Here is a 17,075-nt window from a genome sequence, read left to right on the forward strand (position 1 = left end):
GACCTTCGCGTGCATCATAGCCAATGGAAACAGTAACCAATACCCATTTTTCTTCTATAAACAAGGGAATAGTTGAGGTCTTTCCAAGGTAATAGAAGGCAACTAGACATTTGAATTGAAGGGCTCTTGGAAACAAAGTGCACGGGACTGCTAGTCCCGTGCACTTTGTTTCCAGCAATCTCTCTTGACAACGAAGTGCACGGGACTAGTAGTCCCGTGCACTTCGTAAAACCTCCATAGTTGCAAAACCGACCCTTTTCTTTTGAAAAGGGTCGGTTTTGCCTATTTTTTTCCCATGTGGTCGATTTTGCCCAATAAAGTTGAAAAAAGGTCGGTTTCAAAAATTTGTCCTTTTGAAAATTTGAACAACGGCTCCAAACGCGCTTCTCTTTTAATCTCCAACCATTTTCAAAAAATTAGGGTTTTGCCTAATCTCAGACAAACTCCAGCAGTCCAGCTACAGCTCCTTAAAAAAAAAAAAATCTCAGCTTTAGGGTTCGCGACTTCAAATTTCAAAGGGGACCGACCAATCGATGTCTCTGACGCCAAACCCTAGTCGAAAGCTAGGGTTTTCCTTAGCTCCTTCGCCTTCTCCATTCTGGACTGTGAGATCGGAGAAGAGGTCGGCGGATTTGAGATGGGCTGATGGAGGAAGCTCCGCCAATGGCCGCGCCATGAAAAGGATCGAGAGGCCAGCGTTCAGGTTATACTGAGATGCAGGTACAATTTTACTGTACTAGGTTGTAGCATACATCTATTATCTAAAAACTTTGAAATTTGAATGTTGTTTCTCAATATAACTTAATCCCATCAAAACCTTAAATTTCTAAATAAAACTTTCCGATGTACTAACTACAAGAGTTTAATCGTACTGTGGGAACAATTACTGACAGAATCCAAACCTGGGAGTGTTATACATAACAGCTTACTGATTTGGATCTTTTGGGGTTGTTTTCATGTTGTGAATGGTATGTGATCTCTGTATATGTTTCATCATCATCCTTTGGTTGGGGATGATGGTGTTGTCTTTGTAACCAACCAGGTTTAGTGCAATGGTGGTGGCTGGGGGATCTTTTGAGCCCCCATCCTTTATCTCCAAAAAAAAAAAAAAAAAGAGGAACAGTTTAATATTTTAAAATTAAGAAAGACAAAAGAAAGGATTCCCCCCCCTAGAAACCACCTAAACAATAGGGTAATTATACGAAAACCACATTTTATTTTTATTTTATACATAAACCACATTTAAAGTAGGTTTTTGTTGCAACCAACCATCTCTTAGTCAAAATTTCACTAAAAATCTAAAATTAAGCTTAAAATGTTCAAGTTCAAGGTAAGTGAGTTGTATCATAACAAGACTAAACACTAAAAAGATGAGTCGTGTATGTTGAATACGAGTTTTTTAAGGGAAAATTTGGGTTTTAAGTGATTAATTTTAAATGGGAGGTGGTTGATTGCAACAAGAACCTACTTTAAAGGTGGTTTATTTATAAATTAAAAATGAAAGGTGGTTTCTGTGTAATTACCCTATTTTAAGGTGGTTTATAGGGAAAAACCATTATAAAATTATTATTTCGATTATAATTGCATGTTGGTATTCTAGTTCTAGTTCGTTTCATCATCTGGAGCAGCTAAATTTTCATTTGATTAATTTATCATAGTAGGGAATTTAGCACGATTGTGTTTGATAACTGAAGGAACCTGACTTTATAAGTGGAATGTTGTTCTTGGTGTTTGTGGAGGGAGGTCCAGAAGGGGCAGGTTGATGGTTGACAGTTATATATTTCTTGATCGCATTTAATACTTTGCGATAATCATTCGCATTTAATACTTTGCGATAATCATTCTCTGGTGATCAATTTCCCAAATTGATTTTGTCATTAAATTGTGAGAGAATTGTTGAACACCAAGAAAGTCGATATCAAGAAGACATTTTGGAAACTGTTAAAGATCTTAGCAGTTCATTTACAACTGAAATAGTACTGAGTCTACAACCAGACAAATCAACGTCTTCAAAGTTGAAGGAGAAACGGTATTACACTGGGTACAATAGGGGGTTAAATATTGCTAATGGTTTGATATTATTCACAATGTATTTTTCATTGAATGCTGAGTAGCTTATTTTCCTTTTTTTACAAGGCCATTGAGTGATGAAGAAAATAGAGTTAATGTTCAGAAGGTGCTATCATGCAATGAACAAAGGAAGGAGGTTGTTGTTCTGCTAAATAAACAAGCAGAGAAGACATTTACCTTCGACAAGGTGTGGTATTATTCTTTGGGGTTAAGTTTTGCTGATTATGATCACTAATATGACTCAGGAACTAGCTCTTATTGAAAATTTCTTCTAATTTTCATACTTTTTGAGTAGGTATTTGGTCCTAAAGCACTACAACGTTCAATATATGACCATGCAGTATCACCTATTGTCAAAGATGTACTAGAAGGTTTCAATTGCACAGTATTTGCTTATGGACAGACAGGCACAGGGAAAACATACACTATGGAAGGTGGAATGAATTCAAAGGTGCGTGTGAGCACAAGAGTGATTTATATTTTGCATCTAAGCGGTTTACATGGTTATTTATTATGTACTCCTTTTATTCAAGGGTGGAGAATTATCTGTTGAGGCTGGTGTAATTCCAAGAGCCATCCACCATATTTTTGATACACTAGAAGCAAGAAAGGCTGACTACAGTGTGAAAGTGACTTTCTTGGAGCTGTACAATGAAGAAATAATCGATCTGTTTGCTTTGGAAGACCACAATAGATATGTGGAAGATAAAATGAAGAAACCAATTTCTTTAATGGAAGATGGAAAAGGTGGTGCGGTTATAAGAGGTTTAGTGGAGGAGGTTGTCTATAGTGCAAATGAAATTTATAATCTATTACAACGGGGTTCGGCTAAGAGGCGGACTGCAGATACTATTCTAAACAAGCAGAGTAGGTATGACCTTCTCTTTATAATTTTTTGGTCTCAAAGATTGTATATCCACTATTATGTGACATGTAATCTGCCTGTGCAGCCGTTCACATTCAGTCTTTTCTATTACCATCAATGTGAAAGAAGCAATTATAGGAAATGACGAGCTCATAAAATGTGGTAGGCTAAACCTTGTTGACCTGGCAGGCTCAGAGAATATATCTCGATCAGGAGCAAGAGAGGTATGAAGTACCATGAAACTTTTACATGTTGGTAGATAAAGTGGTGACTTCTGCTCCTTTAAGCATCCACTTTAAAGTACAAAGCAAGAGTAACAAAACCATCAATCCCTAAACACTAGAAAGCGTTTTGATATATGAATCATGTGATCCAATAGAAATCTACCCTGTAAAAATGTGTTAAAGATAAAGTCATTTTTTTTCTTTCAACTGTAAGAGGCTGTTTGTTTGCCTAAAAAAAGAGGGAAATCAAAGAATAGAAAACCTATTTCTAAGAAAAATTGTTTTGAGATTGTTTGGTTGGCTAAAAAAAGAAGGAAATCAAAGAATAAGAGATGAGTTGTCACATTATTATTGGAGGATGTGGGTGATTTTTTAAGAAAATTGCTTTTGAGGTTGTTTGGTTGGCTAAAAAAATAAGGAAATAAATTATAAGAAACCTATTTTCTGTAATAGGTTCTTTTCTTGTGTTTGGTTCATTCATAAAAATAAGAAAATAGATGAGATGTGATGAGTTGTCATTATATTATTGGATGATGTGACCCACTCTTAAGGAAATCGATTCCTAGCTTTTTTAGGGGAAATGGGTGGAAATGAAATGTTAATGAGATGAGATGAGTTATCACCATATTATTGGATGATGTGAGTGATTTTTAAAGATGAGATGTGATGGAGATGAGATGAGTTGGATGATGTGACACATTTTTTGTGTTTGGTTTATTTTTAGGAGATGATATGAGATGAGTTGTGGGATGAAAATAATATTTTATTGGATGTTGTGGTGAGTTTTAGGGATGGAAATGGATAAAAATAATATTTTATTAATTTCCATGTATCCTTTTCATTTTCTTGATTTTTAGGAAACCAACCAAACAACGCCTAAGTTTAATAGGCATACTTGGCCCTGAGTAGTCAATTTACCCTTAAAAAAATTTCTTTAGACAAGGACGTAAAGAAATGATAGCCGGTGGGCTCTTACTTTGCCTATGGAGAGTTTTCCCGTTGAAGTTTCTGTTGTTTGCGCGTCTCATACATACAAACGTCCTATGTTAAGAGGACATATCATATCTGGATTCAGTATGATGCCACGAGTAGAATCAACCATCGAGTTTTCTATATTGAGAGTAGTTTTTTACTATTGTTTACTCCCATATCGGTTAGGGGCAAACTTTTTTGTTTTCTTGAACACTATAAATAACATCTTAGAGAGAGCTAATAAACTCATTAGGGTTTTCCAAATTACACGGTATCAGGGCCACCCTTTTTCTCTCTCTAAATTTATAAACCCTAGCCGCCACCTTCCACCCCTCTTAAACCCTAGCTGTCATCCTCCACAACCAAACCCTAGCTGATACTATTCATCCACATAGATACTGTTTATTGGGCATTATTCATCTGTCGTTTAAAAAAAGTTAAGCTAATCATTTAGCTTATTAACTAAATCTTCAGCTAATCATTTAGCTCATCAACTAGATCTTTATAGATCTTTAGCTAATTATGTAGCTTACCAACTTGATCTTTATAGATTTTCAGCTAAATATTTAGCTTTATGTTACGATCAGTCGTTAACAATATCTTTGAGATAAATGATAAGTCATTCTTTACGGGATGATTTTACTTATTGAACTAATTCTTGATTAGTTGTTAATGATTTGATTATTGGAAGTAATTTATTGTTGAGTGAGGTTAATAGTTGAAGGATCTTATTTGCTGTATTAATATCATCCTCCATTAATTCTGTTGATGAGATAAAGACCCACACGGAGGTGCCCTTTAGCAGGATCACTGACAAAAAATTGAATGAGTCCAATTACCTACTTTGAAAGCAATTGGTTCGAGTTTATATTTTAGGACGGGAAAAAGATTATCATCTTAATATCTTACAGATAACCCTCCCGTACCGATTACTACCTCCTAAAAACAGGATGACACTAGTCAACTTTATCAACTTTGGAACAACATGAAACCACAGGTTCTTCAGCTAGCAATTCACTGTAGTACATTGAAACAACTTTGAAAGTTCTTAGAATAATTGTACTCATGCCGGGGACACGCCAATCGGGCGTATGACGTCATTCAGGAGTTATTTCGGAGCAAGATGGACGAGTATAATCAGACTTTTGAGGAGCATTATAACAACTTCAATCGCGTCGCAAAGGAGCTGAGACAGATTTTTCCTATTATGGGGGATATTCAGAAGATGCAAGATTAGTAGGATCAACTGATAGTATTCACCTTTCTTGGTTCTCTTCCACAATCTTATAATTCAGTAAGGTTGCTGATAGCGGATAGTGACGCGTCGTGGTAAGGTATCGCTAAGGCTATTTTGGACTATTGCAGCAAAATAGCGGCAATAGCGTTTAGTCAAATAGCGATCAAATATAAATATATTTAAATATTTTAAATAATAAAAAAAATTATATAAAAAATCTAAAAATTCTACAAATGCATACTTGATGCCTAAATATAAAATAGATGTGTAATAATTTCATAATATTAACAAAGTACTATAATTATAAAGATTAAAGAATAAAAAACGTACATGTTTATCAAAAAGACCGTTATTTGTCCAATTTCTTCAACTTTCAAGTCTCTAATATAAAAATGTTCAACAATAAAAAACATTAATTAGTAACATCATCATTATATTAACTATTAGAAATTTGACATAAAAAATAAAATAGCCAAGTATAGATAAATGATTAAATGAGCAAAGCAATATAATATCATGATAGATAATAACAGTCTATAGATACTAAGCAAGCAATAAAGACCAAGTTCCAAACACATGACATGTCCAAACTCCAACTCAAAACTCAAAAGTCTAAATCAAAGCAAAATAAAAGCTAGAAGTCTCAAAAGTGAAGTGACTAAAGTCTAAATTCGAGCAATGACTCATCATCACTCATCCTCCTCCTCATCATCAGCAATGCCAAGCAGCAAAATCTCATCTCTCAAAGCATCCTCATCGCTATCGTCATCGTCAAGTTGGATATCCTCCTTATCTGAGTTTGAGTCATCAATAGGTCCCTCCTCATCGTCCTCTGAATCTACCTCTTCATGGGCTCTTGAACTAGAAGCCCTATTTGCCCTCCTTGTGGTCCTCTTCGGCTGCAAGAACTCGTCTGTTCCAGCTGCTTCAGAGATAATTCCGAGTGGAATCTCAGTCCCTGGATAATAATCCTCTTCCTCCTCAGAGTTATATCCATGCACCACTCATGAAGACACGTGCCGACCGTCTTTAGCAAGTAAGGTGTCCTTCTTTCTATTCTTTCTTGTTGTATCCATCTTAGTTCTGATCCTCAAATTGAATTGCACATAGACTAGATTGCTCAATCTCTTGCTATCGAGCTTATTTCATTTCTTTGTGTGGATCTACATTCAAACATAAAAATATCATTTCTTTCAAATTATCATTTTATCATTTATTGTTCAATGACTTCAAATTCAATCTCATTTTTTTAATATGAACATTTGAATATGAAAATTAAAATAAGGTAGTGACTGAGTGATTACCCCTACAAAACAACTCCAGTTTCTTTCATATCCAGAGGAGCTACATGTCAATCTCAATATCCTAAGAGCCATCATTTGCATGTAAGACGTGTCTCCATCAAATGTGTCCCACCAATGAGCTATTTCAAGAGGGTAAAACAAATTAATCAATTAATTGATTTGATTCAATCTCAAAACTAGCAAATATATATCAAAATATAAGTCAATACCTGGATTACGGTCCTCAGCAATTCTTTTCACTACTCTCTGTGCTCTTGGCTTTCCATGGATAAAAGCATGACAGTCCCTATACTTCAACATCTCAGTGGAGTAGATAGTATCAACAACAGCCTCATCAATAGTATCTTCATTCCTAAAAAATAGCTCAGCACAACCAAGAACTACATGCTTAGCTTCTGCACTCTTCTTAGCCACCTCATCCTCCGCATAATAGAAAAGAGGATTTAAGAACCATGCAGCTAGGTGAAGAGAACTATCAAGCCTATTCTTAGTATGCTTATTTATAATGGATATGATAGGCATATAGTCATTCTCTGTCTTCCAAGCAGTCATGATTTCCCTCTTCACTATTTGAAGCTCTAATAATAAATCCCATTGAGGGACAAGTATCTGAATCGGCCATGCGAAGAAAATTTAAAAGAGGCGTGAAGACCTTCAAGCAACTCCTCACACCTCTCCAGAAGGTTCTCGATATCACCGTAGCATAAAAGAGGCGTGAAGACCTTCAAGCAACTCCTCACACCTCTCCAGAAGGTTCTCGATATCACCGTAGCATTTGCTGTAAGAGCTTTCTTCTTTGCTCCTCACACCTCTCCAGAAGGTTCTCGATATCACCGTAGCATTTGCTGTAAGAGCTTTCTTCTTTGCAACCCCAACAAATTTCAAACTCATAAACTCATCTGAATTAAACATAGTCATCTGTGCATCCTTCTTCTCCAATAGACTCCCTAGTGTGAGGAATGAGGTATCAACTCTAGTGATGTCCGGACTGATAATGTCCTTCCTCCTCGTGCACTTACGCATAAGTGCCAAAGTCTTGGTGCGACTATAGATAAAAATAGTTAATGCTGTTGCCTTCTCAATTATATTCTTAAATTTTGTTAATTTTTCAATGTCCTGCAACACGAGATTGGTTGTGTGCGCCGCATAAGAAGTCTAAAAAATTCTCGGCCTCACTTTTTAGCTTCTCCTTTGCAGCCATGTTCGCTAAGTGATTATCGGTGATAACTTGTGCAACATAGTCTACCCTTATCTCCTGGATGCACTGATCAACCCACTTAAAAATAAAATCTCTGGCATGAGATTCAACAGACTCCTCTATCGAGTTGTAGAAGATAACTCCAGCACTAGAATGAATGCACATGTTCTTAACACATCTATGTTTTCGATCAATCCACGAATCTGTCATCAATGTGCAGCCGGTAGTCTCCCAAAACTTCTTATGTGGCTCTAAACCAACTAAAGTACGAGATATTGCCTTCTTCAACAAAGGCTCCCTCGACTGATACATCATCGGTCCCACATAACCTGGACCAAACTGACCAATAGCTTCATACATATTGTTGAAAGAAGGGAGCATCAATGCATGCAATGAAATTTTTACTTCATAGGTTCAAATGGAGACCCATTCATGGACCAACTCCTTTCTTCTTTTGCGCTCAGCTTCATAGTCGAAGATGATGTAGGCTTCTCTGGCAAGAATGTAGCATATCGATGGATATCTCTAAACTCACGGGGCCTCTTGTTTCCAATCTGAGTGATTTCTTCTGCATTCTCAATTCTGGAACTAGAAATATCGACCTCCTACCTTCGCTCGATCTCATATCTTATCTTGTCTGACTTCCTACCCTTACTTTCAGCCATTGCTGCTTTTACACTCGCTATAATGTCAGGCATCGCTTTCTTGCATGGTTTTATATTCTCCCGGCTACTAGTTAAGTTCTCTTTATGGAGGGAAATGCCACCAGTGGTTTCATGTCCACGCAGAGTACACTTGATCTTATTCTTCTTAGGCCATTCTAGATAAATTGTCCAATCCTATCCAATATCATTTGAAGGATGTGGATGTGGGTGTTGAACCGAAGCTCGAGCCTCGACAGCTAGATTTGGTCGGCTCTGGGAGCTACCCGACTCTCAATTTTGAGAACTCATTAATGGATTAGATGCTGTAGAGGACAATTCTATATAATGGTTAAAATTATGCCTATTCAATGAACAAGAGCAAATAACAATATAAGGACATTAAACAGTTTACTTGGCAAATAACAAATAGCAAATTAGTAAATTAGTAAATTTACTCGTATGCTATAAATTAGTAAATTAGTAAATCAACATTAAACAGTTTACTTGGCAGTTAAACAACATAAAGACATGGTCAATTCAAGCTAACAAGAGAAGATGAATGCACATTTCTGTTATTTGTCATTGGTGAATGTAAAACAAGAAAACTGCATATTGATAGGATTACACAGGGAATAGTTGCACTGCTTGGGATTTTTCAGTTAGGTCATTATCCTTACTAAAATCATTATCAACGGGAATTTCAAAAATCAAATTATTACCTTTTTTTCTATGTTGCAGACAAAATCCAACAGAGAGATGTTGCTGCTGCTGGTCATAAGAGGGAGCTTTTACTGGTCGCAAGAGGGAGCTTCTACTGGTTGCCGGAGGGAAGGTCTGGACTTTTTGGTGTTGCCGGAGGAAGTGAGAGAGAGAGAGAGAAAGGTGAGACCGTGAGACTTGAGAGAGAGAGAGATGGGCTTGACCGGAGATGATCGGAGGGAGATGGACCTTCTGGTGTCGCCGGCGGGAGATGTTGCCGGCGCGCCGAGTTGAAAGTTGTTGCCGGAGGACATAAAAGAAAGAGGCACAAGAGGGAGAGGCACCAAAGGCGGTTGGGGAGCATTCATAAGTCAGAGAGGAAGATGAGTTTTAAGAAATGGGTTCGGGTTGGGTTCGGGGAGGGTTTTAAGTTTTAACAGATGAGTTTAGCGCTAAAACCCACGATTTCGCGCTTTAGACCGCGTTTCGAGCAAAATGCGATTTTCTCTACCAAAACACCTCGCTATCCCCTATATCGGCGCGGTAAAGCTCCATGACCCCGAAAAGCGCTGTTATAGCGCCGCTATTTCTCGCCTTTTACAACACTAAAATTCAGCAAGGTCACAAATTATTGGACGCTCTATGTAGGCGTCAAAAATTACCTATAGAGTATCATTCATAGCTCAAGTTGAAAGGAAGGCGATAAACGTCATCATCTGAGTTACAGAGAATCATCCGATATCAAAGATCAACTAAGGATCTAAATCAACATTGTGAATCACAATCCGACGACCCTTACAAACCAAGTAAAGGTCGACGTCTCGACCAGACAAGACGATACCTCCATGTCGACTGGAGAGGCGTTGGTAGTCGACTCGAGTCCGAGCGGAGATCCCTTCGTGTCGACTCGAGAGACGGTCCGAGACGAGATCGAGACGAGACGACAGTTCGAAGTCGAGACATGATTACTGTCGACGAGATGAGACGACAATTCCTATGTCGACTTGAATGGCGAACTGAGACGACACCTCATGTGTCGACTCGAAGGCCGATAGAAGTCAACATCTCGAGACGATACCTGAGACTAGACCCCCTCCATGCCGACTCAAAAGGTGGCTTTGTCCGAGACACTAGCAAGTGTCTCGGCAAAAGGCCAAACTCCGAAGCTAAGTCCCTTTTAGTCGACTTGAAAGGCGGTGTCAGTCAAAACGCCTTGAGTCGACTCGAAAGCTTCCTATCTCGTCAGACGACTCCCAATATTGTAAGGAACTAAAGAGAAGATCCAACGATCTTTGCGACGCTTTGACAAAAGTCAATGAATCTCTTCAACTCAAAAATCAACTAAGGAATGCCCAAGAAGCGCATCACACAAGTTTGAGACACATGACATGTCATGGAAGCTATGAGGAAGCTCATAGTTTTCGAGATAGTGTTCACTGTCTCGGAAGTTATGCGACAACTCATAGTCTCCGAGACAGTGGCGACTGTCTCGGAAACTAGAGTGGACTTAACGACGATTTTCTCGAGTTTTGTGCAATCTATGTGGCTTAATAACTGCTGGGGTCATCCATAAATGTGAGGGAGCTGTTACAAGCGAAAATCACGTCCATAAACACAGGAATAATAGCAACTAAATGGGGGTGGGAGCGGTTATGAAACTGCCTGAAGCAAGCCATACTTCCGAGACAGTTACGACTGTCTCGGAAATGGGAGTCACTTAACATGATTCATTTTCGACTTCAACCTTCAGTTACAGCTTCTAGGGGCTATAAATACTTCCCTAACGCCTATCTGGAGAGAAAAGGGGAGAGTGGGCGACGCAGGACGAAGCATACCAAGGCAAAGAGAGCAGAGACTTGAGTTATTTGGGGAATCTTTAGCAAGAGAGAGAGTCTTCATTGTTTTTAAGCACTTCCAAGAACCTTCGGTGTTTCCTCAAGATCTAAGCTTTGACTTGATCTTGGGAAGAGTGTTTTATCTTACTTTGTTAAAATATCCACTTTTGTCTTTGTTTCTAAAACAAAACATCGACCTTAAGTCTTCTTCATGATTCAATTCGGATCTGTGATTTGGTCGTCCACGGGCTAACGCACCCCCGACACAGATAAAGATCCCACGTAAGCAGCGAATGATAAACGTTCCTGCGTGTGTTTCTAAGGAGCACTTCTAATCTTATTTTGTTGTAAAGAGTAGTTTTACAAAATATAACTCTTTTGTTTCCATTGTAATCGATAAGCATTTGTCACAGATTCTGTAATGAAATTTGTTCTCGACGCAAACACTCTGTTGTACGTTCTTTAGCAGAGACATGACTTTTTGAGATCAGTAGTGCCAGCTTCGCTAACAAGTACTATCGCAGAATCTACAAACATGTTTGCTCTCGTCACATAGAGTAGACAGACAACTAGTCGAGTGGGTGGTCATGGTGGAGGTCGCTTTGGTGGACATGGAGGACGCTTTGGAGCATGTAGTGGATGAGGTGATAGTTCACAAGGAGTTGTAGGGGAGGGTTCATCTGATCCGTCTGTCTATTGTCATTATTATAAGGAACTGGGTCACATGAAATTTATTATCCTTAGCTACAGGGAAAATAACCTCAGAGTGCACATGTGGCTACACAGAAGAGTCCTGTGGATGAAGACAAGCGCCGTCAGTTTGAACGGTTTCAGCTCTAGTTATTTTAGCAAATGAAGAATACTCAATCCTCTCCTACTACGACTATGCTTGCCCAGACATGTAAACCCATTGCTTGCTTTACATCGTTATCGTCTCATACTTGAGTTATAGATTCAGTTGGACTGGGAACCGAGGTATATTATCCTCCTATACACCTACTATTTCTTTTCCTTCAGTAGTATTGGCTAACGGATCCAGCACACCTGTGGAGGGTAGTAGATATGCCAACACTGATATTCTTCCACTTTTTCTGTGCTATATCTTTCTCGTTTTGCATTTAATCTCTTATCTGTCAGTAGAATTACTAAAGCATTAAACTGCACGGTCACATTTTTTCCTACACATTGTATTTTTCTGACACTTGGGACGAGGAAGATGATTAACACTGGATATGAGTGAAACAACTTGTACGAACTGAACTTTGCCCCTTTCCAGGTGACATGTATTGGCTCCACATCAGCCTTTGAAGCACATTATCGGCTTGGTCATCCCCCTCTTTTAATTTTTAAAACTTTAATTGCAGATTTAAATCACGTCAAGTCTTTAGAGTGTGAGTCATGTCAACTTGAAAAACACCAACAAGTGTCTTACCCGAGTCGCGTCAATAAGCGAGTAACCCTTTTGATTTAGTACATTCCGGCGTATGGGGTCCTTATTCTAATCCATCCAAACTCAGTTTCTAATATTTTGTTATTTTTGTGGATGATTTTTCTCGCATGACTTGGATTTACTAGCTGAAAAGTAGTTCTGAAATGTTATTTTAAAGCTTACTGTGCTTGAGATTAAAAATCAATTTCACAGTACCATCAAAACTTTGAGAACAGGTAACACTAAAGAATATTTTGAAAGCTCTTTCGTAAAATATTTGGAAGAAAATGGAATGTTACATTAGTCTTCTTGTACTTACACACCCCAACAAAATGGGGTTGCTGAGCGTTAGAACAGATACTTGCTAGAAATTGCTAGGACCTTGTTATCCCATCGTCAAGTTTAAAATATTTTTGGGATGATGCCATTTTGACAGCATGCTACCTGGTCAATAGACTACCCTCATCTGTCTTACAGAATAAAACCCCGATCTCCCTTTTATATCCAACTGAAGACGCCTTTCATTTACCTCCTAAGATCTTTGTATCTCTGTGCTTTATTCACAATCATAGTCCTCAATGGACGAAATTAGATTCACGATCTCTTAAGGCTATTTTCTTGGATATTTCAGGACTCAAAAAGAATATAGATGTTATTGCCCATCTTTAAATCAATATATTATTTTAGCTGATGTTGCCTTCTTTAAGAACAAACCATGACATATTGCCTTTGATAAATTCTTAGACCCTCCCGATGATTATGACTACCTTCTTGTTCGGAAAAACACTGTCAATGTTCCTTCTAAGGCTACTGTCCAGACTGAACTACCATCCACATTTGCTGAACCAGTACAGATTTATACAAGATGTAATGCTTTACAATCTGAACCATCGTCTCAATCCACCCAAGAGCTTGATATACTAGCAAGTCAAAATGTGCTCATACAACCAACTACTCAGGCTACTGATGATCTTCCCATTGCTATCAGAAGGATAAGATATTTGTTCTTGAAGTTCTCGATATCCTCTTACACATTATGTCTCTTACGTTTCTTATCTCCATCACATTACTCATTCATATCTTCTTTAGATTCTTACTCGGTGCCCAAGAATTTGTCAAAAGCTCTATTTAACCCTGGTTGGACAGCGACAATGCAAGACAAAATGGCGACCTTAGAAAAAATAGGACTTGGAATCTTGTTTTCCTACCACCAGGGAAGAAAACGGTTGGCTACAAATGAGTTTACACTGTCAAAGTAAATCCAGATGGCTCTCTAGCTCACCTCAAAGCTCGATTACTTGCGAAGAGGTATTTACAGATCTATGGCCTTGATTATATCGATACATTCTCTCCTGTAGCTAAAATGATATCTATCCGCATTCTTATTTCGCTCTCTGCTTGCTATCACTAGCCACCAAATCAGTTGGATGTTAAAAATGCATTCCTTAATGGCATTCTTGATGATGAGGTTTATATGGAGCAACCTCCAGGTCTTGTTGCTCAAGGGGAATGTGGCAAGGTTTGTAGGTTAAAGAAATCTCTCTACGGTTTGAAGCAATCTCCAAGGGCTTGGTTCAGACATTTTGCTACAGTTGTCCAGACCTTTGGTCTTCATCAAGCTCAGAAAGACCACTTAGTTTTTTGGAGATTTCGTGGTGGAAAGCAGATCTTTTTAATTGTATATGTCGATGATGCACATGGTATTTGTAATTTGAAGTAGTATCTACAGCAACAATTTCAAACTAGGGACCTTGGATCCTTAAAATATTTTTTACGAGCTGATCTGGGTTAAAGATATAGTAACAAAGATTGCTTATCATTTGGGGTGTTCCATGAGCTTGTATGGAGATAACAAGGCCGCCATTTACATAGTGAGAACCCAGTGTTTCATGAGAGGACAAAACGTATAGAGATTGATTGCCACTTGATTCGTGAGAAGATGGAGAAGAGAATCATTAGAGCCAAACACATACCATCATATCATCAACTTGCAGATATTCTTACTAAACCTCTTGGGAGAACACGAGTGAATTTTATTTATAACAAGCTAGGCATGTACAATTTGTATGCTCAGTTTGAGGGGGAGTGTTGAGAGTAGTTGTTTACTATTGTTTAGTCTCACGTCGGTTAGGGACAAACTTCTTTGTTTCCTTGAACACTATAAATAACATCCTAGAGAGAGCTAATAAACTCACTAGGGTTTTCCAAATTACATCCTATAAGTTCTTTTTTTTTTGTGAAAGAGCATTATAACTAGATCCCCTTTGCTCTAGCATTTTGTCGAAGAGACATGAAGGTTCAAGTGCCAACTTGGACATAGATGAGTGTGTGAGAGCTTTTTAAAAAGGATGATAATCCAAAAGGACAAGATTGTTAAATGCCAGTATGCGAAAATGAGAAGGCAGCATGTGGTCTCATCCTTTGCCTGGCTGTGGTTTTAAACCAACAAAGGGGATATGAGATGCTCCTAGCAAATTTGGAAGGTATCTAAATGATTATCGATGGTTATCAGCCTTGGAACTTGCTGCCTTTCCATGCAAGGAGAAGGGATTGCTCCATCCTTGGAATATATAAACTCCTAATAATGCATGCTTAACGGCGTAAACGAGTGGTTCTCTCCAAAGTTTTGTTACTATTAAGAATATGCATAAAAGATCTTCAGAGGCCACTAGAAAGAATTTTAAACACTTTATTGATAAACAAATATTTATGTTGTTTGTTTAATGTCCAATATGGTCGGGATAATTGAGGGTGAGGGAGAAAAAATATACATCAAAGCTCCTAGTCCACTTTTATCTTACTGATGATTTGAAATATGAACATAGAGTCAAGTCAGGGAAGCAGGAGAAGTGAACAAGAGTTTACTTACCCTTGGTCGTGTTGTAACAGCATTGGTGGAGCATTCTGGTCATATACCTTACAGGTACTTGGCTCTTTTTGGCCATTGGCAGTGTCACGAAGTTTCAGTTTTTATGTTTTTAATCTGTTTTACTTATTGACAACTTATGCAGGGACAGTAAGCTGACAAGACTATTGCGAGAATCATTGGGAGGAAAAGCAAAAACTTGCATCATAGCTACAGTATCTCCATCTAGGCATTGTGTAGAAGAAACTTTGAGCACACTTGAGTTTGCGTGTCGTGCTAAGAGCATAAAGAACAAGCCAGAGGTACACTATTTTTCTACATGTTCACCTTTACATTGTTACACACTTACTAAAAGCATCAACATCAATGTTCATAGGTGAATCAAAAGTTATCCAAGTCTGTGCTCCTCAAGGATTTGTACCTGCAGATAGAAAAAATAAAACAAGGTGATCCTAGTACTTCTTAAACTTTTATATACACAATGTGTACAGTATTATGTAATTCTGTCCTCATGATTTTCAAGTAGATGTAAGAGCTGCAAGAGAAAAGAATGGAGTTTATATTCCCTATGAGAGATTTGCTCAGGATGAGACAGAAAAGAAGGTTCTCTTCTCAAATGATATTCATGTCACAAGCTTCAAGTTTTATTATCTGTTTCAGCTTTTTGCTTACTTTTTGAGTGCTCTTTGTATGTTTTAGGCAATGAGTGACAGATTAAGCGAGTTGGAGCTAGATCTTGATCTACAAATAAAGGTTTTTCTTCTCCCTAATCTATCCCAGTTGTTTTTTTATTAATGTATATGTTTACATCTTTAGAATCATAAATGCCACCCTCTCCCTCCCCCTTAAGGAAGCCAGTAAATATAAAGAACTCTACCATGCTGAACAAGAACGTAATTTGGACGTGGAGAGTGAACTTAAAGACTGCAAGGTAAATGAAACACTGTGAATAATCAGCTTCTTTTCTAACTGTACATTTAGGATTAATCATAGAGATTTTGATTTGTAGACAAGTCTAGAAAACAGTAAGAAGGCCTTTCTGGATCTTCAAGAAGTTCAAGCGAAAACTGCTGTGGTATTGAAAGAAAAGGAGTTCATCATTTCAAATTTACTCCATTCAGGTAAGCAAATTAAATATCTGAAACCGGTTAACTTTCCGATTAAGTAACTGACAGTGATATATTTGATTTTTCCACAAGCAGAGAATGCAATTTTTGAACAGGTGAAGGAGATTCACAGCAGTTTGGAGAATGCGTCAGAAGATGTGTCCTTGCTTTTAACTAAGATAGGTAAAAAAAGCAACTTTTATCTGCTTAGAAACACTCTTCAGCATGTTCCAAAATTTTATTGAAGCTGATAGATGAAGTGCTTCCTTTGCAGAACGGCAAGCAAATACTGAAACAGGAAACAAAGGGCTGATTATGTCTTTTGGTTCTCAGCTTGATCAGAGTCTAAAATCCTTACACAAAACTGTGATTGGATCTGTTTGTGAACAGCACCAAATATTGAGATCCATGGGGGAGCACGTCAGCTCATTCATAGCAAAGAAATGTGAGGTACAAGATAATTCTTGATGTGCACATGAACGCAGTGATTAACTGATGGGCAAATGCAATGAAAGTTCACTATCATTTTAAGTAATGCCCTGTGGTCCTTGTCATTTTCAGGTAACTCGATGCTTGGAATCAAGGATTGAGAAAACACAAGATATTTATACTTCAGGAGTTCAGAG

The 17,075-nt window shown here is 38.0% G+C and overlaps 1 protein-coding gene across 1 annotated transcript in view; it reads left to right on the forward strand.

Annotated features, from left to right (window-relative positions):
• LOC109846617 (kinesin-like protein KIN-5B) overlaps positions 376-17,075 on the forward strand; it is a 19,777-nt gene continuing 3,077 nt past the window's right edge. Inside the window, 16 exon segments of the mRNA XM_020415864.1 lie at positions 376-669; positions 672-720; positions 2,137-2,257; positions 2,366-2,521; positions 2,604-2,941; positions 3,021-3,159; positions 15,303-15,400; positions 15,489-15,645; positions 15,720-15,789; positions 15,870-15,946; positions 16,043-16,096; positions 16,194-16,274; positions 16,353-16,464; positions 16,546-16,632; positions 16,724-16,899; positions 17,011-17,067. Coding sequence (XP_020271453.1) covers positions 534-669; positions 672-720; positions 2,137-2,257; positions 2,366-2,521; positions 2,604-2,941; positions 3,021-3,159; positions 15,303-15,400; positions 15,489-15,645; positions 15,720-15,789; positions 15,870-15,946; positions 16,043-16,096; positions 16,194-16,274; positions 16,353-16,464; positions 16,546-16,632; positions 16,724-16,899; positions 17,011-17,067 — 1,908 coding nt within the window. The 5' untranslated portion in view covers positions 376-533.

This window comes from Asparagus officinalis, chromosome 7, assembly GCF_001876935.1.
Source record: "Asparagus officinalis chromosome 7, Aspof.V1, whole genome shotgun sequence".
Taxonomy (NCBI): Eukaryota; Viridiplantae; Streptophyta; class Magnoliopsida; order Asparagales; family Asparagaceae; genus Asparagus; species Asparagus officinalis.